General features: G+C 41.5%; 2 protein-coding genes and 1 pseudogene across 3 annotated transcripts in view; 1 reads left to right on the forward strand and 2 right to left on the reverse strand.

Annotated features, from left to right (window-relative positions):
* LOC135494186 (uncharacterized) overlaps positions 1-26,555 on the forward strand; it is a 56,088-nt gene continuing 29,533 nt past the window's right edge. Inside the window, exons 1-7 of one of the 2 annotated variants that reach the window (XM_064782037.1) lie at positions 5-279; positions 1,869-1,990; positions 2,488-2,661; positions 3,172-3,677; positions 5,150-5,284; positions 5,704-5,895; positions 6,381-7,067. In XM_064782037.1, the coding sequence (XP_064638107.1) occupies positions 107-279; positions 1,869-1,990; positions 2,488-2,661; positions 3,172-3,677; positions 5,150-5,284; positions 5,704-5,895; positions 6,381-6,752 (1,674 nt within the window). In that variant the 5' untranslated portion in view covers positions 5-106 and the 3' untranslated portion in view covers positions 6,753-7,067. Of the gene's footprint in view, positions 280-1,868; positions 1,991-2,487; positions 2,662-3,171; positions 3,678-5,149; positions 5,285-5,703; positions 5,896-6,380; positions 7,068-26,555 lie in introns of those variants that run through there. The other variant, XM_064782036.1, reaches the window with a different exon arrangement.
* The window catches only part of LOC135494185 (protein draper-like), a 71,162-nt gene continuing 54,536 nt past the window's right edge, over positions 9,930-26,555 (reverse strand). Inside the window, exon 23 of the mRNA XM_064782034.1 lies at positions 9,930-10,125. Within this exon, the coding sequence (XP_064638104.1) occupies positions 10,007-10,125 (119 nt within the window). The 3' untranslated portion in view covers positions 9,930-10,006. The remainder of the gene's footprint in view (positions 10,126-26,555) is intronic.
* Positions 11,349-25,171, reverse strand: LOC135493900 (protein draper-like; annotated as a pseudogene).

Consider the following 26,555-nt stretch of genomic DNA (forward strand, 5'->3'; position numbering starts at 1 on the left):
ATAGTGTACTCCACTCTTGCAGATATTGTTCGTCAAAGTCAAATAAATATGAATATATATGCTATGAAATGACAGTGTTGGGCGGACGGTTTAGACGACCATCAACATGGACGATATTGAAGAACGTGAGCAGAGGGCAACTGAACTCAACCTGAGGCTCCAAAATCAAATGGATAGTGCATACTTAGAGGACATCAAGACTTATATGTCCGCTTTTATTCCGCCAGCTGAACTTGATAGAATTCGGTCGTTCTCCAACTTATGCAGATGTTTAACACAGTGAGTACACATTTGAAGATGTTCTCCAGTAACGAAATATACCTGTCTCGACACTGTATAGGTAAACGTACATTGCGAAGCGCTGTTTCACAGTAGAATAGCGTCCAACTCGGACGGTCGTTGGTTCGATGCTCGGCCAGTGCCACTCGTTCTGTTACTTTCTACTAATAGTCCATTCATAAATGCAAGTATTCATAAAGACCATGAATACTTGATAAATGTTATGTCCGCATCGTTTGGGGCTCTGGAGGGCGAACTGCTGGTTGGATTTTCTTTGAAGTTTGGTTTTTATTGACCTTTGCCTCAAAACTTAACAAAATTTTAGGGGTTCAGCATTTTCAGTCCTGAAATAAAATATTTTCTTCAGCAAAGTCAAATTATGTGGCAACATCATCTTCTAATTCACGCAAGAACATGCGTGTGGTAGGGGCCGTAAATCGGCCTCCTTATGTTCCAGGACCTGCACGAGATAAACCTGACCGTAGGACACCTGAATCCTTTTTATTTCCTTCTTCTCGGGAATTACAACAGCCAAAATACGAAGGTCACGTACCTGTAATAAACGTCTAGGACATTTTTCATTTATTTTGGCACAATCCACACGCTCATAACTTTTCCACAGTTAATCAGTGAGGAACGCTTTCACGGCCAAATAGATTCACCCAGGCCAAGCCTGTCAAACCATGAAATATTCGCTTTTCGTTATGTGTGATAATTTCAGGGTTTAGGGGTCTGAAATTAGGGGGGTTATTTTTGTACGGCTTTTAACCCGCAAAGTAGGTTTTTGACCACGACGGGTTAATTTGAACCCCATGACCACATAAGTAAGCCATTTGGACTGAAACATCATCATTCTCTTCAATTTTTACACATCTGATTCTCAATTTAAAACGAATTATATTCAAAATGGAAAATACCATTCAACATGTTCAACTGGTATAGTGAGACCAAGCATTGATCTCAAACTGAACTATTTTTGTCCAGATTGGTTTAATACAGGTGCGCGACCTGCACTTGTTTATGTCGTCATATCCATTCGTGAATGCGCACAGGCCTTCAAGTCGGGTATTTCGAAAAAGGCTGAGCCACAAGTCGCTAGAGTTAACACATAGCGGCTCAACCGTTCGTGGTGCAATCAACTGCATTGGTCCAGACCAGAATATGACTGTGCCAAATAAGGCCGAACACCCATTGTCTGTGTGCGGCTAGCTTAAGAACACACATTCAATTTGGTTTCATTTCACATTATATGAGTCCTTGGTTTAAGTGTGATACCGATACACAAGATCTCCGATGCCCTTACAAGGACCATGTAGCAGGATAGGGTGCTCTTTTCATTGGGGGCATTTAAACTACTGTCCAGCGTCCAATAAATTTGAAACCTTCGTGCCGTCGGTAGCTTAAAGTCCAATGCTTGCTGTCATCGTCGCAAGACCATTGGTAACAATGAACGATGAGCAGGAGCCATGCAATATAAACAGGCCTGCACATTATGATATACACAGGCTTATATCCAGCATCTTGGTTTAAATGCTTTCAATTCAGAAAATTGAATATAATATTGACGACAGTTTCTGTTATATTTTCAGAAAAGGTAAAATATCCCCGACGAACCACAACTATCTGATAAGAATGTTTGAAGAGGTTGGCAATCGACAAGATCTTCGGGAGTTAGTACAACAATTTGACAGGGCAGAAAACAGACAGCCGGGTAAGAAGAAGAACATCATTCTTCGCTCGTGTTTATGGTTTTATTTCAGAGTTACACTGCAACCAGTTTCAAATGCCTTGTTCATACCAAAAATTAAAGCTGGAAGTCATCTTTCACAATATCTAGTTGGTCAGTGTTCCTTTTTGCAAACGCAACCAAAAATAAATATAATTACTTTCTCCGACGATCGATCGTCTACCTCCGCCTCGGGTTCAATTTCAATTCTAAAACACATTTATTATAACCGAGGAGGACTATGGTTGCAATACCAAACCCACTGCGCTCAGAAATGGCTAATGGATTTTCCCGTTGAAATTATAACTTTTGTGATGCCGAGGTATTTTTGAATGTGTACGGCAAAAAGACTACAAGATGGATTCAAGTTTCTTGGCCAATTTTCATGAGAATTGGATATTTCGAACTTTGACGTGCAATTTTATGTCTTACTCACAAACATGTTCAAACGCTAGATTCATTTCCATCTGCATTGTTTTCAGGTGTACTCATTCCTCTGACTTGCCTCTACAATAAGGACCAGATCTTGCCTATCACGGAGCGCTTGCCTGAATTTCTCGGCTTACTGGACAAGTTCCTAGAAGAACATTCGGATTTCATACCTCAGCAGCTGTTTTATAATAATGCTGCCGCAGGGATAGCTAGGCCAGACAGAGGTAAGAACATTGTTCAGAATGAAACAACGTCTGAAGCCTGATCTACATAGAGCATAGTCTACACTTAGCAAACTTATTTAAACCTTTGTTTGTAAACATCACCAAACGCAGAGTATGCTTCTGTTCAAGTTGGAAGTTCACACTGAAAAAACTGCTTACATTGAGAAGCATTGGCATGAAACCAGAAGGTCATTCAATCCGTTCGACCAATAATAGAAAGTTTGGAAAGAATTTTAGCTGATACAATAATTCGTCCATGATTTCATGAAGTGGCCAATCAGCAAATTTTGAGAAAACTCAACACAAGATTCTGTATTAGTTTGAATGACTCTGGAGTGGACGCACTGCCCTTAATTTTATTATGAGAACTACTTTGAATATCACCATTATAATTGGTGTGCAAGTAAACATGGGTAGTAGAACCTAGATGGAGCTGCTATCTCAATTTCAGAAAAAATGCAGATAGGTCACTTTGTGAAATCATCGACGAATTGTTCTCTTCACTTGTAGATATATCCTTAGAAATTGGAGGAGATCAAGTGGTAGTGAGTATCCCGAAAGGAGCAGTCACAGAGAACAAGATCATCTATTGCCATTTCGTCGATGGTGAGACACCATGCCTCCTAGAAAGCGGCCAATCACTTGTCTGCTATTCCATACCAGTTTTTCTGGGACCTACTGGAGAGGAATTCAATTCCCATCCTGTTGTTTTGAATATTGCCCATAACATCGTACCAACCCCGCAATATGTTACCGCGGCTATAAAATTTTATGTAAGGCGAGAAGGTGATGAACTAGTGTGGAAAGAAGGCGAAGGGCACTTTTGTAGCATCGGAAAGGATAAGGCAATGATCCACCTAAGACACTTTTCGGAATTTGTATTAGCCGTTGACCCAAGCGTATCGACAACACTTCCACCCTTCAGAGCGCGCATGATCACCATCATTAGGGACATCAGTGAGACCGAGCGTTCCCTCGTCATCATCATCGTTTTTGACTCGGCCTACATGATAAAGGTAAAATCGAATTTGATGAATAAAGTCCGGCATAAACCCACAAGTAGGTCTAGGTGATGAGCACTGCACCGACTTTGGCTGGCGGGAGTGTTCCAAAGTACTGTCTTTATTCCAACCTCATGGTCTTTGTTTCCATGTTTCAAATCATTTGAGAGAAATTTAATGTTTCCTTTTTTACAAAATACTTGGAACTACTTTAAATATCACTTTGAATCACCGTTTTCGCGATATTTTAAATCTTGATATTTTCATGTGATATTACAAAACTAGACTTTTCTTGAAATGGATATTTAGAGGAGCTGTTTGTAAACCCAAGACGAAAGTTTGAGGCTAAACCGACTATACTTGTACGAACTGTGCATGTGGCGTAGGTGCTCCAAAATTTTTTGAGGATAGTGTATATTTTAGGAGAAATGTGGAAATGTGGAATGTGTTCATTTACTACCAAGGTGTAAATACGCACACACTTTGCGAATGCCGAAAAATCCCAACACACTCATAGCAAACGCCTACGTGGTACACCCTTACGTTAAAACGTGTACTAGCATGCATCGCCTCAATAGACATACCTCGGTGTGACTTATTAAAATTCAGCAAATTCAACTCTCTTCTAAGTCTTGTTGTAGTCGTCTGATAAACATTCTAGATTATAATAATATCTCATCTATTGATTTCTTTGACATCTTTGGCATCACACATCAATCATACACCCTCAGCATGACAGGTATGCCGACATTAAATAATCATCATAATGATTGTAACTATTTAAATAGATAGTCACCGCGTTCACATTAAAAAAAATCATAACTTAATACAAGTCGTATATTTCAAAGAGTTTCAACGCAAAACGTATTCATCCTATGGTTTATGGCTTCACATAAAACCGGTCGATATATCCCTCTTATTATCTCCAGTCACGAAGGCTGTCTACGAGAAGAAAACAGTATTTCCACCGACTTGATATATTGGTGACGGGAATGACCTTTTGTCTAATCTCGAGAAAAACAGGAACATTCCACTGGATGACTCAAATGAACGAAATGATAAATATTAAAGAACGCCCTAAAATGATGTATGTCAAAACAGATGTAAACGTTTGAAATATCCGAGGATGGTCATGTCAGCCATTTTGTTTCTAATTATACCTGTTGCTACAGATGACGTTGATTACGTCTGCTTAATAGCGATTTGTCTGGGTGTGGCAAAAAGCAAGCGATTTGCGTGGCAGAATATATTCGTGAACGTGACCTACTCGTGAAATTCACGGACGAAAATAACCTGCACGCGAAATTTTTCTGTTCTACAGTATTCAGTTAGATTTCGAAGTTTTCCTTTTTTGTGCACTTTGTTCGATGAAAACTACTTGACATGTAGAATAGGAGGTGCCTGGCAGCCGAAAGCCTGGTAATATTGCCCTTTATAGCACCAGTACTGCTTTAAAGGAGAATTGATAAGTACTGTCCTTATTTCAGAAAGTGAAACAAATGCTCCGTGGAAGGAAATGCATGGTGGGTGTCACCACTAGTCAGGAAGTCATCCTGGAGCCAAGGGTCGCGTCTAAGATCAAAGTTCAGGGAAGAAGATGGACAGGAAAGGATGACGTTCAGGTTAGTCTCCCAGACGACATCTGTCCTCTTCACGACTCGGCTTTGGTTCGCCCCTTAGCAAAAATTTACGCATCGCGCAGCAGAGTCTCGGCACTACTTGGCCTTAATTTCGCCGACCTCCCCTTTAACGAAATGAGCACAAAGCTTGTCGAAGTTCTGAACATACATTTTTTTATCGAAGGATCTGGTATCCTCTGTAATTATATTTCTGTTTTAGAATAAAATTCCGAAGAGTATCGGATAGAAGCCTGCGTTCCTTGATATTATATTGAAGTACCAATGTATTCGGGGCCCCAAAACATTAAGCCTGCTGCAGAACAACCCTGCAGATTATACATGTATTGCAATTCCTCAGACAAGCAAGAACATTCTGTTGTCTGTTGCTGCATCTACCGTGATAATTTAATTCTTGATTTCAGGACGTGACCCCAGATCAACTCGACATGTTGGTATTCAAACCGGTCTATCGGGAAATAACAATGGTCCAGGAAGAGAACACAAATATACAGGATTCGAGAATGTGCAGTCTAGCCATCATTCAAAATAATCAATCACAGAAATTTGTTGTCGACGAGGACACATTCAAACTTAGAAAAGCAACAGAAGATGAGGTACATGTACAATTTAGGCCACTTCCACTTGGCTTAACACTTTTGGCTAGTCCTCTTTAAACAAAGCAAAATCTTGAACTGCCGATATTTCGATTTCAAACGAACTTCCAAAGGAAGAAGGAACCCATTGACCATATAGGGTAGGCTGGGCTGAACAAGAAGTTATGAACATCGGACAAATTGGTGTCGTATCCATTGTCTATCCAAATTCAACATGGTGCATGACATCTAACAACCATGTGCATATTATGTAAGGGCCTGACTTGATTTCCGAAAACAAAGATATTCAGAAATGGTCTTAGATAAGTGAATGACTTGAGTACATGAAGATTAGGTTATTCAGAATAGAACTGACCCTTAAATCAAAAAGAGGTTACAATTATGTAACCCCTACTTTACCTGTTTTTAAGGCCGCTTAGGCCTGTGGTTACAGATCTGCAGGTTAAGTCAAAAATAAGCTACTTGCAAGCAATTCTTTTTTTCAGGTCATAACCCCTGAATACGCTGAGTCAAGAACCGAATTTGTCGCACCAGAAACAAGTGCAACAATCACCAATTATCTTTTTAATGAATTAGATCGCCAGAGAAAGGATTTCAAGGAAAGCATAGACGCAGTGCAGAAATATCATAGAGAGAGAGAAGACTGTCATAGAGAGGAGACCTTTGCCTTAATTGAAGCGCTAAAGGAAAATTTCAAACAGCAGAGGACAGAACAACAGAAACAGATCAAAATGTTGCAGGCGATTCTTGTGGGAAAGAAGAAGGTACACCAGAAAAAGACCTTACGCCGCCGTCGTCCGTCGCCCCCACCCCTTGACAAAATGAGTGACCCGTCTTTTATAGTGACCATGGTCTGAAGTTTCAGATAATGAAGTACAGAATTACAGACGCCCTCTGTTCTTGGCCAGTAAAATTTTCTCAGCAAAATCACATAGTACGTCATCAGAACTAGTGCAACGTACTCTCTACTATACAACAGTAGATCATTTCACTGTTGTCGATATCGCATTAAACAGTGAACATTCTACTGTGTGTTTGCTTTTGCGCACATTCTCTGCGCAACGAAGAATACCATTGAATATTCTGGAATATTGTTGAATGACCACGTGTTTTTAATTTGTACAATATACAGTATACAGTTTTTGACTGTAGCCGAATAGATAATCAATCAATAAATCAATTTGAATTTGAAATGTTGACTCTTTAATTTCATTTTAGCAGTGGGCGGCTACAGGCGGTATCATTTCCAACAACATGTCACAATAATAGACCTTTCTCCCCTATGTGCCAGGAGTATGAGGGGTTGGGGCAGTTAGGTCCTCTCATTCCAAGACGCCAGTCAGAATCTGGTAAATTTTTGTCTCAAGTATGAATTTTGGCAATGATCATGGGTCGGGGTCCTGGTAACTTTTTGTCTCACGTATAAAGTTTAGCAGTGATCATGGGTCGGGGTCCTATCATTCCCAGCCGCCAGTCACAATCTGGTAACTTTTTGTCTCACATATAAAGTTTAGCAGTGATCATGGGTCGGGGTCCCATCATTCACAGCCACGAGTCACAATCTGGTAACTTTTTGTCTCACATATAAAGTTTGGCAGTGATCATGGGTCGGGGTCCTATCATTCACAGCCACGAGTCACAATCTGGTAACTTTTTGTCTCACATATAAAGTTTGGCAATGATCATGGGTCGGGGTCCAATCATTCCCAGCCGTAAGTCACAATCAGGTAACTTTTTGTCTCACATATAAAGTTTGGCAGTGATCAGGGGTCGGGGTCCTATCATTCACAGCCACGAGTCACAATCTGGTAACTTCTTGTCTCACGTATGAAGTTTGGCAGTGATCATGGGTCGGGGTCCTATCATTCACAGCCACGAGTCACAATCTGGTAACTTTTTGTCTCACATATTTAAGTTTGGCAGTGGTCATGGGTCGGGGTCCCATCATTCCCAGCCGTAAGTAACAATCAGTTAACTTTTTGTCTAACATATAAAGTATGGCAGTGATCAGGGGTCGGGGTCCTATCATTCACAGCCAGGAGTCACAATCTGGTAACTTTTTGTCTCACGTATGAAGTTTGGCAGTGATCATGGGTCGGGGTCCTATCATTCCCAGCCGTAAGTCACAATCGGGTAACTTTTTGTCTCACATATAAAGTTTGGCAGTGATCAGGGGTCGGGGTCCTATCATTCACAGCCACAAGTCACAATCTGGTAACTTTTTGTCTCACGTATGGGCCCACTCATTGTTAGTTCAAGAAGCGGATAATAGACGGCGAAACCATCTGGCCAACTGTGAACTGTCTACTCTGTAAGCGGAAAATGGAGACAGTGAAAAGTTCACTGTTTTGTGCGGTGCATGCTCTGACTAGTGATATTCTACTTAACACGACATCATCCTGTGTGTATGAGTTTGTTCAGGGCTGCGCAGTATACATTGCTCAGTGTATTAGTGCATCGCGGAATTTGAGAGTCGCCAATTTTGCCCGCCTGAAGATTATCATGTTTTAATGATACGAAGGGTCACAGTGTCAAGCCACCTCTCACTACTTAATTATATAATGTTAACTCCGATCTCAACCACAGAAAAACCGGTGTTATCCGCGCAAAAGGTGTTTTGACGTGCCTAGAAGCGGTGTATCATTTAAAAACCTCACCAACACCATATTGTACGTCAATTTTACATACGTTTCACCATTGTGCATGGGAGACTGGTGTTTCACATACGAAAATAACATGGGGACGGGATTTGTACAGAAGGTCCCAAAAGAATAGGAACTGAGGACCGAAAGGACTGTCAATTTGTGACGCATCCATTTGGCGCTACACGATATCTTCCATCGCCAAATTGACAATGACAATTATTGAATTGTCTGCAGACCTAACTGCCAAGCCGGAATCCCTCTTCGACTAATTACCAAGGACCAATATTTGACCATTATCTAATAGATGACCCTTACAAATTGCAATGACATGACTTTGCTTTATTCCCAGTCCTGAATAACCTTTATCCCAGTTATGATACACGTCTACACCACGCCCTGTGTTTTTTTAACACTTTTCTTGTTAAGTGATAGGACTATGAACTTTAAACTTTGTACACAGGACCCCCAGGTCAGGTGACCTCTGACACTGAATTTCGGTCCGATCTGATTTCTAATTTGGCCACCAGGGGGCCAAAAGTGGAAATGTAGAAAGCGTGATATCTCCCTTATAAAATACTCGTTTTCGATAAAAAAGTTATGGCAGGTTCTCCTGGCAAGGATACATAACATATCGTATGGGTTTTTGATTTGACTTTTTTTTAGGTCACAGAGGTCAAATAGCGTAAATTGGCCGTTTGATTGTAACTATGGTATGTTTCATAACCGCTAAAGCTATTAACTTGAAATTTAGTACACGATTCCCTTCATCCTTTAATTTCTGATACCGAATTGATCTGATTCTCGACTTGACCACCAGGGGACCAAAACTAAAAAAGGTAAAAAGTGCACTTTCTCGCTTATTAATGACTTGATTTTGATGATATTTTATGGTAGGTACTCCGAGTAATGATATATCACATATCCTACGAATTTTTGATTTGACCTAATTTTCACGGTCACAGAGGTCAAATGGCCTAAAAAGTTCCAGTTGCGGAATTGGCTTGGGTCAACGCGTGACCCGAGAGAGCTCTGTCCAAACGCGCGTCTTAGATGTTGAAACCATAATATGTCCCCTAGTTGACGGACTCTGCTTAAATGAATTCGTCAGGATGATGAAGGAGAACATGATTGTGGTACCAGTCGATATGGTGTTGAGATTAAAAAGCCGTCCGCGAAAAAGGAGTTAAACATTTTTTGGGGAAAAAAGTCTGTTCCATTAAAAAAGAAGCCCCCCAAAAAGCAAATCAATTATTCTTCAGGTGGGACGATGGTAAAGAGTCTAGAGCGAGGCGAAGGATCACTCAATCAGACAATTCTGCTCTTTTCTGTGCCTTACTACAACAGAAACTATTCCAAATAGAACAATATTCGACAAAAAACACGACTACATTTATGGGAAATACAGGTCTAATGCTTTTATTCTAATTGAAATACATCAAAATATCGTAGATTGTGAGACCGTTGCTCTAACACGTGCCGCATGACTTGGGGCAGAGCTTCTTGACGGTGGGGTTGAGCTCACAGTGGCCCCAGTCGTACCAATCCTTGCACTCGGATCGCTCGTCGACGCAGTTACCACCTGCACCTGCAAAGAGAAACATCAGTCCATATCGCGGGTGATCCATGTTCCCGTCAACAGAGAAGTTCTGTGCATTGGTGACTGTTGCTAAATGATCGACCAGCATAACCAACTAGCGTAATTTGGTCTTTCGGGGCAAATGACAGCGGGTTCCCTCATTGGGAGATTGGTTCTGTTGCAAGACATAGACGATCGCGATATGCGTGTGCTAAATGTGTGTTAAATTCCACTACACAGTATGTCTATTGCTTGTGTTAATTTCAAGATTTTGTCTTTGAGGGTTTCCGGAATGTCACTCTGTGAGACGAGCGGCAGATATAGTTTTGATGACATAGAAAAACATGAGCTCAAAAAGAGTCCTCGCAATATCCTTGCAAAATGGCCGTCTTATAAACGATCAAAACACAAAAAGGGGCATGAAACAAAAAGAGGTCAATCGGTGCAAACGGGGATAAAAGTCAAACCCATCGATGATGATCGTTCATCGCAGCGTTAATTATTGGAGGCCACAGCAACTATAGGTATCTCGTTTGCGGTGATGTGCGAAAACTCCCTATTGTAGTCATACGTGCATCAGTGACTTGTCTTTGTATTCTAGTGTCCGTGGTTAGACCAGCATGAATAAGAAAATGGGAGTTACAGCCCGAGTTACTTTTGAGGCAAAAAAGGTGTCACTGCATTATTAGGGGATAGGGGGATGAATATTCTGACAAGGGGGAAAAGTGAGGACGTGCTTTTTGAAATAATATGTTGAATTGGTGAGCCACAGTGATCTCTATAATAGAATACTAGGATTTCAAATTACTTATCACTTGTAGTTTGTTTGCCACGGATATCTCTTTATATTAGTAGGCTATACTAGTACTGTAAATTTATTTGTCATCTGTAGTTTGTAATGCACGACCAACTGTAATGCAACCCTGCACTATAATTGTACCAATGTGTGCGAATAAACATGTATATATATTACAAAAGGTCAACAGACAAACTAAGTTATGTCTGATTAATTGACTGCAATGTAAAGTTTTATCGGATTGATGTTTGAAAATAAACTTCTGTAACGCATTCTCTATACTTGCTCATGCCAATCTTGGTGCTCCTTTGAAAGACGCAGTATAGCAATTTAATGGAATGATAAGTTGATATACTAGGTGGTATAGATTTCTATCGGCTGGGGGCTGTCAAATTGACATTGCTATTTCGTGTGACGGACAACACCCGGGGACTAAGCCAATTCAGGTTTTTAGGAATTTACCAACCTCCTCCACCACCAGTGCTGCCGCCGCACTCCTCGGGGTGACACGACTTGTAACAGTTGGGGTTCATGTAGCCTGGCGCTAAATTACACTGGTCACCTTTCGCCCAATCTTCGCAGTTCTCGTGTTTGTCTTCGCACAATTCTTAAATGAAAAAAAGGACGAGTAAATGAACCAGCATCGGACTTGATTACTACGATAGAAATAATGCGTAGTTCGTCGTCCGTAGGGATTGCGAAACCTGCTAAAAGCGAACGAGTACTTTCAAAACACGTTATCACATTTTTTTTCTTTAAGTTTTTTATCAGAAGTTCTTGCATGTCCAAGTGATCCTACTGCACTTCACGTAAGCCTACATTTGACCAAATATCTGAGAGGTGCCCAATATCAAAAATAGATATTTGCCAATATTCATGTTTTGGTTATCATCGTCAATTTCAAATAATAAAACATTTACGAAAATTCTCGTGACTTCATTGTATAACATGTAAGTGAATGTACTGATACAGATACAATTCAAAGGCATCAATAGGTAACGTATCATAGACTCTTTCCAAAAAATAAAATCTTTGCACAAATTACGACGCAACATACAAGTTATCACTCAAATGAGTGGGTTATATAAATTGGACTTCGCCAGCTTATGATCATGATTTCCCACAGCCTCCTTGCGCAGGACCGGCAGCCAATTTTGAAAGCAAGGTTCCTTTCCTGCTTGAATTGACCGTAAATGCCCCCGAATATCCTATGCTAGGCTATTTCATTTTTATACGTTTTTGAGGCCCTCCGGTCACTTGATAGCTTGTGACATAGTTGAAATGAGTCATTAAATGATCGAAGTTGATGTAATTTTATTTTTAAATGACACCAACTTTTGTAATTTTATCCCGAAAGTGAGCAAGAATCTGTGGTCGCGGCCATTTTCAGTCTGATTACATGTAAACTACGCAATCGCAATGTACAATGTACATTGATTTCACAACAATGTACATTGACGTCACAACATATACTGGCAGAGAGAATAATGCTTGGACATCATATGTGCTTTGGAGAATGGGTTTCTCTTTGGCCGATGTTGGACTGCTTTTAGAGGATGCCATTAAAGTGCTTTTGGCTTCACAACATGCATATTACTCACTAGTTTCGCCTTCTGTGCCACCATCTGTGCCGCCATCTGTGCCACTATCACCACCGCCGCACTCATTGGAATTACAAGCCTTGTAACAGTTGTTTTTCATGTAGTCGCCCTGCTCGCATTGGCCAGACTTCGCCCACATCTCGCAGTCCTCGTGTTTATTGACACATGGGTCTAAAAAGAATGGTGTCGATTCAAATTATTAAATGTGTATCTATTAAAGTGCGGCCGCAATATATAGTCACCGGCAATCGTTGTGGCTGGTGAAACTGAGGGCGAAAAGAACTGAAAGGAGTGCCTTTGACCCCTTTAAAAATCTATTGACAAAATATTTTGGAGAATATAAAGGATAACTTGTCTTTTTAACGTATCCTTTTTTACGTGTTATCAATTTCAACCTATTGTTGTATTTTTTACCGTGGCCTTTTTTACCTGTAGCTTCTTCATGTACCTGTAGTTTTTGTTTACCTGTACCCTTTTTTACCTGTATTTATTTCCTGTAGCCTTTTTTCCTGGACCTTTTTTCCCTTAACCTTTTCTTACGTGGCCTTTTTACCTTTCTGCCATTGTGGCCCGTACCGATAATTTGAAACTCCACCGTGAAAAGGATATCACCGTGTATTTATGAAGGGTGAACGAAGGAACAGATAAAAAAAACAAAATTGGCATTGCCTCACCAGACATCGCTCAAAGGAGCTACTAGTCTACCTAATCCCATCGAAATTCCCCGATTCTACTATGCCATGGGACGGGTGGGTTTGCCTGGAGCCCAAGGGTAGAGTGAGAATTGCATGTGACATTACAACATCCCGAATTGGCGACAATTCGCAAAACGGGATCATTAAAAATCACACTATGATCAACCCAGTAAAATCAAGCTTCAATGATAGTAGTACGTACTCCAGCTGATGTCAAATTGAGAGTGTCATTCAGATCAGGATTCGAACCCATGACCTATCACTTACCAGTAAGATCGACGTCACCTCCACACTCCTTGTTGTGGCACGCCTTATTACAGTGATGCTCCATCCAGACCTGGTTGTTCTTACATTCCCCGCTTGTCGCCCAATCAGCACACGATGCGTCCGGACTGATGTTATCACATTTGGCTAGAAGATGGATCGAAATCATCATCAGTTTATTTTGTGACGAGTAGAAATTTATTTCTCGTGAGACTTTTCTGACGAGGATGCGTTAACCATTTCTGCTGGAGATGTAGGCGAACTTATAAAATTATACTACTACATATTACATGTATTTGTTTAGACGCATATAAGCCGGGTTTGGTGCGTCTGTTTGACATAAACCGACACACGTAGGTCTTTTCACAGGCGCCCTTCAACCGACTTTATAGCGTTGCTAGATCAGGACAGACTGTTACATCGTCGTCGTCGTCGTCGTCGTCGTCATCATACTGACGACTATGTGCAGTGATCTATTGGACAATTCAAGCGATACTTACGCCATCCTGGATCTTCAACAACTGAAAGAATATAAAGTTTAAAAGTATTAGTCAAGAATGAATTCAATCTGCCAGAAATTTCCACAGATGTTTTTGGAAGTCGAGCTTAAACATTGATGAAATGCGCATTTCGCGCGCCGGATTCATGAATAAAAGAGATACGTTCAGTGACTCCACTGATCTCTCTGGATTATCTTCAGTGGTGTCAGAATTAGTTAAAACATCTTCTCATAAGATATAATTTTAAGCACATCCAATGTACATGTATTTTCGACCAATTCATCACTTCACGGACGTTTGTTGACCACCGTCCACAAAAACAAAGTTCTCCAGGTCGGTTACGATGAATTTCCGACTCCGACTTAACAGCGATACTACAATGTATTGGAGCCACCTCGAGACCGTTTCAATTGAACTACATGTAATTTGACACAGATGAACCACCGTCACTTGTATATTAAAGAATATCCAAACATGAGTTGGAAGTGTGCATGCAGAACAACCTCAATAGTGAAGTCGTATTGCAAATCGGGAGCGGCTGCCCTCGACTTAAAACACGACTTCATTATTTCCGATTTATGCGATTTGGGAATGTCCATTATAACAGTCAAGTCGAATATATCAAACATTTGAATGTTATTCAGTCTCAAAGCTGAGTAGCAGTTGGAAATACATATTTGCCTCTCTCTTTGTGTAATGCCTTCACTGAGGCGGCGAGAACCAGACTACTACAATCAAGTATAAGTGACAATTATTGGTCAAAAATTTGTTATGTGTATGTAGCAACCTCTGACCTGAATACTCTCTTCTGAGAGACGCTCATTGATATAGCTTGATCCGTTCTTACACATTCATGGCAGCACTACACTTCTCTTTTCCATGAAAAGTCTAAAGTAGATTACGGAGAACCGGTCAATTTTTCTCAAACTTGAATGGCACTCAATCATAAGAGAGCGTGGTGATCATCGCCGCCTTATCCTTTTTCAGCCTTACCTCGTTCTCCTGGCTTGCACTTCCCACAGGTCAACCGACAGTTTTGCTCCATCCACGATGGGTTGTTCTCGCATTCGACTTTGGCGTTCCAGAAGTCACACATGTACTTCCCGGAGGTATCGGCACAGATCTTGTCTGGAGAAAAAATGTGGTGATTTACGTACAAGTGAAGTGTAGTTTTAACTACACTTCACTTGTACGTAAAACATACGGCACACTTGTTGTGTCTATAGTTATCTGTTGTTAAGCATTGTTAAGGATACCACCATTTTGGCTAGAACTTAAAATCCTAAAGCATTTAGAACTCATGTTTTTAATCGGACTTTCAATTAATTTTTAAGGAGCTTTCATAGCATTTCAAGTTCTAACCAAAAGCATAGTGCCTATTGTCGACCCTCGATACGGTATGCTTTACATGACTTGTTGTGTCTATCATAGAGCTATCATGTCATGTAAAGCATGTACCGTAAGTTAACTACAACCACACTTGACAATTCCGAATATCAGTTTTGATAAATGTTTATTTCCCTTCACTCGCTACACTTCTCGATTAAACCAGACGCGATGATTTGTTGTGTAGTGTTGCTTCAAAACTCGGCATGCTCCAGCCTCGTTTTGGGCTTTCGCAGAACGGGGACTCACTTTGTCCGCACGGTGGACCGTTATAACGGAACATCCCCCTCTCTCAGAAAAAATATTGAAACAGTTTTTAGTTTACTTACGTTTCATGCTTTACATGACATTATATGTAAATGGTTACCTGTAGTTAACTTATCATATGATTTACACGACTTCGTGTGTCTACAGTTACCAAGTTAACAACCGGCCTGATTTACTGGACTTTGCATACATGTAATTACCTGTTGTTTTATTATGAGATGGCCGGTTTTATACGACCTCGCCTTCCCTGCAGATACCCATAATTAACAGAAGCCCTCATAATTGTAGTTACCTGTCGTTAAGAGATGACATGATTTACAAGACTTGGCACAGTTGTACTTCATGAAACCAGCATTGCTGTCGCATTCACCAGACTGCACCCATTTTATGCATTTATCTTCTTCCTGCAGGTCGCGGCAATCTGAAAATTAAAACACGTGTATACTGAAACGTATTCAGGCACCATCATGATCTGATCAGCAAAGAAGGATTCTGAATAATAATAGTAATAATAATGTTTGTTATATTTACTGTGTCGACGCTATTGCACGTAAAGTAGGCCTTTTGTACAGGCACCTCTCAACCGGGTAAATAGCGTCGGCACAGTATATAGCGCTCATCCGTACGATTTGCTGTTAAAGAGCTACAGCGTCACGTGTTTTTTAAAAGTGTCTGGATCCTCGATCGCCGTTATGTCCATTTGTGATTTGATTCAGAGTCGTTTAGAACAATGAAAAACTGCGATCACCGAAGATTGTTCTTGTCCTTTTCACGGCATGTTTCCCTGAGGTTTCATCCATTGAACGCGTGAGACGAGGGCAATCCAAATGTTTCACAAGATGTTCTAGGTGCCCTCCCATGCAAGATCTTACGAGTCAGATTGATAATTTTATACTCAGTGTGGAAGAGGCTATGATCGTCATTAGCATAGAGATGGCGCATAATCTAGGGAGTTATCGCAAATCCTCGAAACGTCAACACGAACGCATATCTCATTGTTTGACCTCCTTATAACGAAGTTGAACAATTTGATAGGCGTTCACGTGGACGTATCGGAGAACCCGGAGAGAATACCAACTGACATTTCATTTTCGGTGAACCAGTGCAAGTTATGTTTACCAGACTCCTGCATTACTAGGTTCAAATAATTTGCAAACTTACTTGCGGCCAGGTCTTCTGGTTGGCCACACCTGTTGCAGGAGCTAGCACACATCATGATGTTAAATCCCGTGTTGAAATCACAGCTTCCTTGGTCAGCCCAGTAGTTGCATGCATCAGCGCGGTTGTACATTAGCTCGTACATATTGTCGCAGTCACCTAAAAAAGCGAAAACACGCTATCTTTAGTATTGGACCATGGGTCATATACAACCAAGCCATTCAACAGCAATGGTTACATGTATTTCTGTCGGAAATATCGAATTAATGGGTGTGTAGTGTTACCTCAAGTATCTTACTACAAAATGTAATTAATTCCATGGGCTCTAAAACGATGTCACGTACCTCTTACGCCGTAATCACAGCTGTTACATGATTTCTTGCATTGCTTGAGTACCTTGGTTGGGTCTGTTTGACACCCTCCCTCGTATGCCAGCTTGTCACATTCAAAGTCGTCCAACTCGTTCTCGCATTGACCTGTTGGCGATAAAAAGAGGGGAGTGTACACCGTTACTGTAACTGAACAGGGTGCTTGAAGGAGGAATGGACAAAAGTCTTTTGAGAGTAATGATATGAAGTGAGTTTTCACAATCAGTGTTGATACTATTCAACTTGGCGTTTCAAATGGTGCCACCATTCTTCTTCAGGTGTCTGACCGCTCGGTGTCGTAGTGGCCAAACTTGTCCCACACATGACTAAGTCTGTAGCACCCCGCGTCTCCATTCATATTCACGATAAGATGACCATTTCGTAGATCTATTCATAGTGCAGTGTTCCCCTGCTATCTGAAGTTGAAGTTCTGTCGTGGTCAACGGTAAGATGAGTGACTCGGCAGACCCTATTATACAGAGGGCGAATTCAATTTGAAAGATCATTTTGGGTTTGAATTAAGAATTTAACCAAGAACGGGACCGAGATCATGGTCTCACCAGTTCTTTGTTGACTTGTTAATCATGAGCCATCAGTTTCTAAAGGAGTACGCGAAGAGAAAAGAGTATGATACTGCAAAAACCTTGCAGTACCGCTGAATATCAGCGCGCTCCCAATGGCGTGGGGGGTAAAATGGGTCGCGCAAGTTGGCAGAGTGCGTCGGCTGATCGAGTTTTCCAAGTAAGAAAAGTACAATTCAGAAACAAACGTACCCTTCCCGAATCCGCATGAGTTGCACGAGGCAGCACAGTTCTTCCGCATCCAGAAGGCCTTGGTAAGATCGTCATCAACGCACTGTCCGTCTAGTGACCATTTTAAACACTCTTCCTCTTTCGGGTGATCATTCTCACATTTGCCTAAAAAAAGTGAAAGTATAAGAATTACACAAATGTATGTCAGGAACAATAGTCTCACAGCTGAGCTGCCCATGGCCAGCAGAAAATTACAAAAATATTTTTCTGTACACTGCATGTATATATAGAAATGAATTTTCTTTCTGAATATTCAAAATGATCGTTGCAGGCTCCAGATCAAGAATTTCTTGTTGTCCCAACGGCTAGATAGGTTGGAAGGCGCGACCTGCAACCTCCAGTGCCAGACACCGTGGCGGTCATTTTGATTTTCACACTGTCTCTTTTAGTGTTTCCGTTTCGTTATCTAACGAGCCCCTATGGCGATTGGTCACACGTTCTTGTGGCTTTTTGGATGCGAATTAAGGACAAGTCCCTTTCCAATTCAGTGTCGACGTTTGAACCGAAAAAATGTCCACCATATGGCGACCATCTTGGAAGTTCGTTTGAGCACAATATCATCAAAAACATTTTGGACAATTGATCTTTATTTGTAATCACGACTATCTTAGAATTTCGTTTGAGCTCGATATCATAAAAACAGTTTAGAAGATTTATCTTATTATTTTGTTATCACAAACACATAATACCCACGAATTTTTAGGTGATTGAAAAGCTCACCTCTGGTGATGTAACCACATACTTTACAAGAGTCTGAGCACTTGTTCTTCATCCATTCCGGGTTTGCCTCACATTCGCCTCTCTCAGCCCAATCATCACAGGAGTAGTCAAATTCCATGTTCAGGCATTTACCTGCAACAAAATCGAATCATGAGTACGTAAGTTGTAAAGGGAACTAACATTCTGAACCACCAGGAAGTCCGGCTCGGCGAAGTGGATCCAAAACCTTGGGATCAAGATGGGAAATTATTAGTGGGCGTGATTGGCACTGAATTATGACCAGGGAGTCGATGTGTGGTATTACGGGAGATTACCTTTAGAAGTGAACTGACAATTCAACGTTGTTTATTTGATACAATAATACTAATAAACAGTTCAATGAAAAATGTCACTGGGGAAACCGCGGAGTTCGTTTATCTTGCAAGCCGCCCGGCGTGACGTCTTCACACGGGAAAAAGTACCGAGCCGAATGTCAAACATGAAAGAAAACCATACTTCTTCACTTCCATTTAATGGGGTAAAAACGAGCTTTGGCGTGATCCTATTTGATACTGAAAAGCAACTATACCGAATTCAACCACCAGTACTATACGCAGCTTCGCAAAATATGGGGATAGCAAAATAATGAAGTATATCCTCACCCCAGTCACTCTTGCATGTTCCACATGATTTCTTGCACTGCCTTTTCATCCAAGATGGGTATTTGTCACAATCTCCCGCAGCGGCCCATGCGTCACATTTGGCATCATCGAAATACAGGTTGAAGCATTCACCTATTCGTTGAAAGAAACACTAAAGATGTTGAAAAAGACCTGTCTGGTTAAAATAACAGATTTTTCGTTCTGAATGTTTCATCGGAATGGATCATTTTAACACCTCCGAATTAGAATATCTCACCTCAGGATTATAATGTGCATTGTACATTGAGTTTAGATGTGGAATGTTTCGAAAAGATTTTTCAAATATCGGGCCTAATTCGTAATCGAAAGGAACTGTTTGGGTGATGTCATTTCAACACTTAACGTGTTGTAGAAAACGTGACATATTAAATTAGATTCAGCTTTTTGACGAGACATATTGGTCCACACCTGGCTTTCCCTTGATGAGATCGTCCATACCATACATCGCACACCTGTTACAGGCCTTCCTGCACTTGAAGTTCATGAAGCCATAGTCCCTGTCGCAGTCTCCCTTGTGGGCTCTCTCGTAGCACTCGGCCTCGTCGTGGTGCTCGTTAATGCAGTGGGAATCAAAATAGGCTGAAAGCAGCAATGTCAGGTTAAAGTTAAGAGTTCAATTCTCATTTAGCGCTTTTGCATGGACGTGTCCTTATAATACTACTCATAGCGCTTTGACATCAAAGAATCTTTCGGGGGGAGGGGTGCTACAGAGCAGATGAAGCTGCTAAGCGATCAATTAAGCCTCACACAGATAAGAACTTAGTGTCTCGGAAGGAGTCCGGCACTCGAACCACCACCAGGCCACCGCGCTTCCCAAGTATCTTAGTTTGGGGAGTAGGAAGGAGCCAGATGTCTTCTTCACATAACTGATAGGCCCTACCAGGTCTTCTTTGACTTTGGTATTGGCATATTCATTAGGAACGCACCTGCGGTATATTTAGATATTTTGATGAGTAAGCGGAGGGGCGCATGTATGGAGAAGGCAGGTGTTTTGAAATAGTTTGGAAGGGTTTCAAGATAAGCTGAAATCGTTTCACCCACGAATAGTATTAAAAGAGTTCTTATGTCAAGGTACAATACTTACATTTTGGTGTGACACACTTGCATTCCTTATTGACGAATCCACCTTTGCAATCAATTTTGGGACATTTTTCTGAAAGCATGGAGCGTGATTGAAGAAGATGTCCCGCAGTCAGTTGATGTGATTAAGACGACCAAATGAAGCTTATTTCGAGTGGATCATAACCTCAAAACACAGCCAGAATTAAGGAACGTGGACGGCCTATGAACTGTCCTCCGCAGTTATTTGTCCCCAGGAAGAAATCAGAGATCGGGACCAGGTTCAAGGCTAGACGAATGAAACAAATCGTAAACGTCGGACGGGGCGACGTCAACCTACCAGCGCACTTGTACATTTTGTTGACGATCATAACATCGGTGAAGGACATCTGTGAGATCCAAACATTACCAATCCACGGCTCCTTCGACCTGTCACGTGGTATAATCGTCTTCCCACCAGTCTGACTGAAAGCCTGAGAAGGAAGCAGTTCATGACAATGTGTGAAGATGTTGTCATCAATAAACAGCTGAAGTCAACTTGCGATCTAATAATCATGTACTATTTGTCACGTTTGTGGCTCTCTACAATGTCTTGGTGTGAATGTGATTTTTGTAATGGGTGGGGCAGAGTTGCTGCGTCGATGGACCATTACGTTTACAGCCTCTGGAAGATAAAACCAGTGTGTGTGATCGTCCAATCATGAAAGAGGCTAAAACACTTTGCTGCGATGCTTTTGGAAATTAAACAGTTCGCCGACAAATGTATTTTTCTGACAAAGAGCTTTTTAAAAATTTAGATTTAACTGAAAAATAACGAGCAGTTTATAACTATTTAGTTTGACCAGCGCGCTATCCATCGTCTGATCTAACCCGCCCGGCTGATACCCCATTGTATTGCTCGACTATCTGTTAGGGATTAGGCTCACGAAACGAATCCACGTAATTTAGACAAATGTAAATTAGATAACGATATTTTTGACAATGTAAATTAGACAATGGTAATCTAGACAATGGTCATTTTAGACAATGGTAAATTAGACAATGGTAAACTAGACACAATGATAAGTAAATTAATCAATGGAGTACTATCTTATTAGGAAATATATTCTTTTTGGGAGTTGGCATGATCTTAGGCCTATCAACACAAAATTGATTAATTGACTAATTGACTGTTATTTCTCAGGTAATTAAATCAATTCAAAGGTGCTTTGCGAATGAGGTTAAACAGGTACTATTTTATTAAGATAGTACCTCCATTGTCTAATTTACCTATCCTTGTGTCTAGTTTACCATTGTCTAATTTACCATTGTCTAATTTACCATTGTCTAAAATGGCCATTGTCTAGATTACCATTGTCTAATTTACTTTGTCTGAGATACCTTTGTCTAATTGACTTTTGTCTAGATTACCGTATACCCCACGGAACAATAGGCCCAATCTCGGGAGGACCTGGATTGTTCGAATTTGGTTCTAAGGGGATTGTAAACGTAATGAGTGTGTTCATCATCGAAACATGAAGTTAACAGCCGGATTTTTTGTCCTAAATGCATACCTTAACTTCATAGTGCATGACAGAGGAGAGATCGTATGGAATACCGAACCTCACGAGCTCAGAGTCCTTGTAAGTGCTGAAGGCATCATTAAAAGCTTGGTTTTCGTTGTTCCAATTGATTTTTATAAACAGATCCCTCTCTGATAGTTAATGTTCGTGTACAAGACCAATAGCGTGACCGATCTCGTGCCAGTACAGACCTTTCTGAAAACATAAAAAGCAGAGAACTGAATTTAATAATTCCTTTCGCGCGCTTTATCCGAATGAGGTTAAACAGAATACACAGACCTAACCAGAGCTGGATCGCCGCGCGGCCTGTTCATACTAGACGGATGTGCAGCAGGATTGGAGAGCGAATTTCTAAGAGCTTTCTGCCGCAATTTTTAATCTGTCACAAAAATACACATTAAATGCAAATGTCGATTTGCTAGAATACCACAGACCAATTTTAGGAAATTACTCCTTAAATCGCGATCAAAACGGAACAAGTATGCGACAGCCTATTATGCTTACCCATCTGCAGCCAGCGCTGTCCAGATTGAGATCTTGGGATCCACCAACCATTCCGAGTTGAGAGTTGCATCTGAGAGAGAAGATGGATAAAAGAGGTCCAAGAGTTGAAATTTACGGATGATGACAAATAAATAATTTAAGGCGCCCTATCTACCTCCCCTGTCCATGTTTGAAGCTGAGTGTACCTAGTCCTGTCCCTGTTTGAAGCGCAATCTACCTACCCAATCCTTCTTAGAAGCGTAGTCTACCTACCCCTGCCCCTGTTTGAAGTGCAGTTTACCCACCCCTGTCCTTGTTTGAAGCGCAGTTTACATACCCCTGTCCCTGTTTGAAGCGCAGCCTCCCTACCCATGTCCCCTGTTTGAAGCCAATCTACTTACCCCTGTCCCTTTTTGAAGCGCAGTCTACTAAAGTACCTACCCCTGTCCCTGTTTGAAGCGCAGCCTCCCTACCCATGTCCCCTGTTTGAAGCCAATCTACTTACCGCTGTCCCTTTTTGATGCGCAGTCTACTAAAGTACCTACCCCTGTCCCTGTTTAAAGCGCAGTTTACCTACGACTGTCCCTGTTTGAAGCGCAGTCTACCTATCCCTGTTCCTGTTTGAAGTGCAGTCTACCTACCCCTGTCCCTGTTTAAAGCGCAGTTTACCTACGACTGTCCCTGTTTGAAGCGCAGTCTACCTATCCCTGTTCCTGTTTGAAGTGCAGTCTACCTACCACTGTCCCTGTTTGAAGTGTAGTCTAACTACCCCTGCCGCTGTTTAAAGAGCAGTCTTTACCTACCCTTTCCCCTGTTTGAAGCGGACTTTGTTGACATCAGATGAGGTAGCTGGTCTGAACTTGAGACAGGTTTCTGCCTCGTAGACGTCCATGGCCTCTCGGATCTCTTTCTTCTGGTGTTCGGCTGGAGAAGAACGTCAAATGAGGATCACGTCACGTACGAATACGCATAAGGCAGTTGTTATCAATTTTACGTCGGGTTGCCCACGAAAAAGGCATTGGTTGTTTAAACAAGTTCATCGAATTTCTGATTAGAGGGAATGCTTGTTTTGTGATAGACTCAAAACCTACGATTTGGGAAGTTTTGTCTACTTCTCCGATGTTTTTAATGCCGTATCTTCTAAGATAACTACAGTGCCCTTACTGTAGTCGTTTCCGTTAAAGTAATATGGCATCGTGTTGTGGGTCCATCTAAATTTGTCTCCCTTCCAGGCCTTCCTCTTCGTCCCCCCATTGTCGTCTCTGAAAGGCGTGAAGAATCCAGCTAGCGTTGGCATGTAGTTGAAAATCATGAAAAGTGCATAAAAATACTACATTACAGAACAAAATTCTTTCTTTCGAAACTTTCAGAAGCACGAGCAGTGACAACAATACAGCTTATCTGAGTCGAGTTCTCAACTGGGTTTTCGCAAGGTACGGTGGTAACCTTGCCAGTCTGTAACACAAGATAGGGTGGCAGCAATTCAAGGTAGGGTGGCCCTTTAGAAACCCTTTTCCAAAATACTAGTAGCAAGATAGGGTGGCTGTTCCAAGGAAGGGTGGTCAGCAGCCAAGGTAGGGTGGGCCACCCTGACAAATGGCCTTTGGGAGAACACTGTATACATGTAGAATGTAGAACCTGGGGAAACTTCAGGGCTTTTCTAGTCGTATACTCACGTTTCGAACATCATCGCATGTTGTTCTGGAGTTTGGATCAGGTCATTTTCAATGCCAATCGTCCCGTTCTTTGGTACACTTGGGAAACCTAGAATCAAATCAATCGATCGATGGACTTATCTAGATTGTAGTCCGCTACAGAGTGAAAGCTTCGACTGATCTTGAATACCATTGGGAAGCCAGCTCTGAGGACGCTGATGGACATACAACAAGCGTGTCATGAATAGGTCTCTCAAAGTATAAGGTAATGGGAGGAACTAGCCTCTGCCGTTATTTTCTTTTTATTCGCAATCTCTGATAATTTTTCGCCTGTTAAGCGATACGAAGAAAATCAGCCCGCCTGAGCTCGCCTCAGCACGACACTGCGTGACGTAATAGCCGCTTCTGCAGTCGAAAATAAATTTCGAACTACGACCACGTGATATACTGTGCACAAACGTGTGTTCTGACTATGGAAGAGCGGTGGAAGATGGATGAATAGGGAAGCTGGAGAAGAGCGTAGACATGCGAGAGAACGAGGCTGGTCATGAACTCACGTGCAAATGGGGTGGTTCCTTTTCCCCCGACAGGTGGTGGGCCTACGGGCCTGATTAATGGCTTCTGCGGCGAACCACGCGGGACACCCGCGGCAAATCCCACAGCCTGAAATATCATAAGCATGCAGGATGATTTATACTTGAACTTACTTTCAAATGAAAATAATGGTGCCGAAACGAAGGATAGGTCATAGGACGAACCAGAATGGGCGAACCAACTAGATCGATTATTTGAGATACCGTGCTGAAAGAGTTCTATTTTAGAATCTTAGTGTTATTCTGTACTATTCCCTGGAGTAAGAACAAATCGCCAGAAGTGGCGGAAACATTATTCGCATAGCAGGAAAGTGAAACGATGCTAGATGCAATAAGTCTTATTGTTTCAAATTCCCTGAAACGATTCAACCATAAACAAATAGAAACTGAAATTTTTGAGGAAATACGGTGTTCTCACCAATAACACGACAAGGGTTATCATCGTGTGAAAGTTGGACTCTAATAACAACCTCAAGCCAGAAAGGCCCGCTTATATCCCTAGTCTCGAAATGAGGGTACGGGCGTTACCATTTAAAGGGGATGGAGTAGGCCGAAGAGTATGTAGGTCTGGACACTGGCTTCCCGCACGAAACTTGCGGGAAAAATGCGTTTGAATAATTCTAAAAACTGTTCTGGTGTCGAAATCAACATGCTGCATGCGTGAGTGCATAACTGCCAAAAATGTATGTTATTCGCAACTTTTCTATTCATTGCAGATCCCGCAATGGATTAATCTGGGATCCACAACATCTTGCACCATCAGTGCACTGTCCCCAACATTGCGCTCAGTCAACATCAAACGGCTCGAATTTGGTCTTTATATGATCTGTTTATTACGCTGATGCTGTTCGCAGCTGTTTTGTTTCACACACCTCCTCGGCCTTCAGCATAACATCATTGTCACTGTGTAAAAACGACCAAAGCTATATTTCCCATTGATCATTTCTGTGCAAATAGGGTACGTCATTCAGTCGGCTATGCCACACTGGTGTATAGCCGATATGTATCTGAGTGGTACTGAATATCCTACATAACAAGAATAATTATCGATGGACTCTCCTCCTTAGGAATATAGCAGGGTACACTTTTTACATTCCCTGCGGGCAGCGCAGACATTACCTGTCTTAGGTTTCACTAGCCAGTGGTTACGAGGTCCACGTTGTACCTGTCGGTGCAAAATATAGCGTCTCGGTTTTTGAAGTTGATATCAGATAGTGGCTCTGCCCGATAGGTCTAGACTTCTATTCTCCAGCTACGCGAGAAGTATCACACTAGCCGTATTAATCTCAAACGACGCGACCTAGTTTGAGTCATCGACTGCCTACTATGTTATGCTAAGTGATGTTTCAAAGTGCTCTGAAGTACCTTATAACTTTCATGGCTGTGATGAGTAGGAACATGTATATGAAAGGTTTCTCTGAGTTTCGGGCAGAACAATCAAGAAAGTGAACCTAAATGCACGTTTTTGCTTATTAGGGACGTTGTATCGCCTTGAAATTTGGCACGGATGTTGGTCACATCTTATCCTGATGCAGCACTTTGTTTATTTTCGAAAATTCACTTCAGCGGAGCAGTGATGAGGAACTTTTAATCGAACACTATCAATTCTCCTCACCACGCACAGAAGCCAAGCCATTGCTGCTTTATAGTTACTAGTATGCAGTGGCTTAATCAGTTACCTGCACTCCCTATGTCGTGACTACCTGTTGAGCAGATGGGTGTAGGAGGATGATTGAAACAGCCTGTACCTGCTGACCTGCTCCATATTCTCTGAATCCTGCATCAACAATGATTAACACAAATTGTTTTTTGTTGCATGTATTGAGAACACTTGTAAGTC

The sequence above is a fragment of the Lineus longissimus genome, chromosome 9 (genome assembly GCF_910592395.1).
Source record: "Lineus longissimus chromosome 9, tnLinLong1.2, whole genome shotgun sequence".
Lineage (NCBI taxonomy): Eukaryota > Metazoa > Nemertea > Pilidiophora > Heteronemertea > Lineidae > Lineus > Lineus longissimus.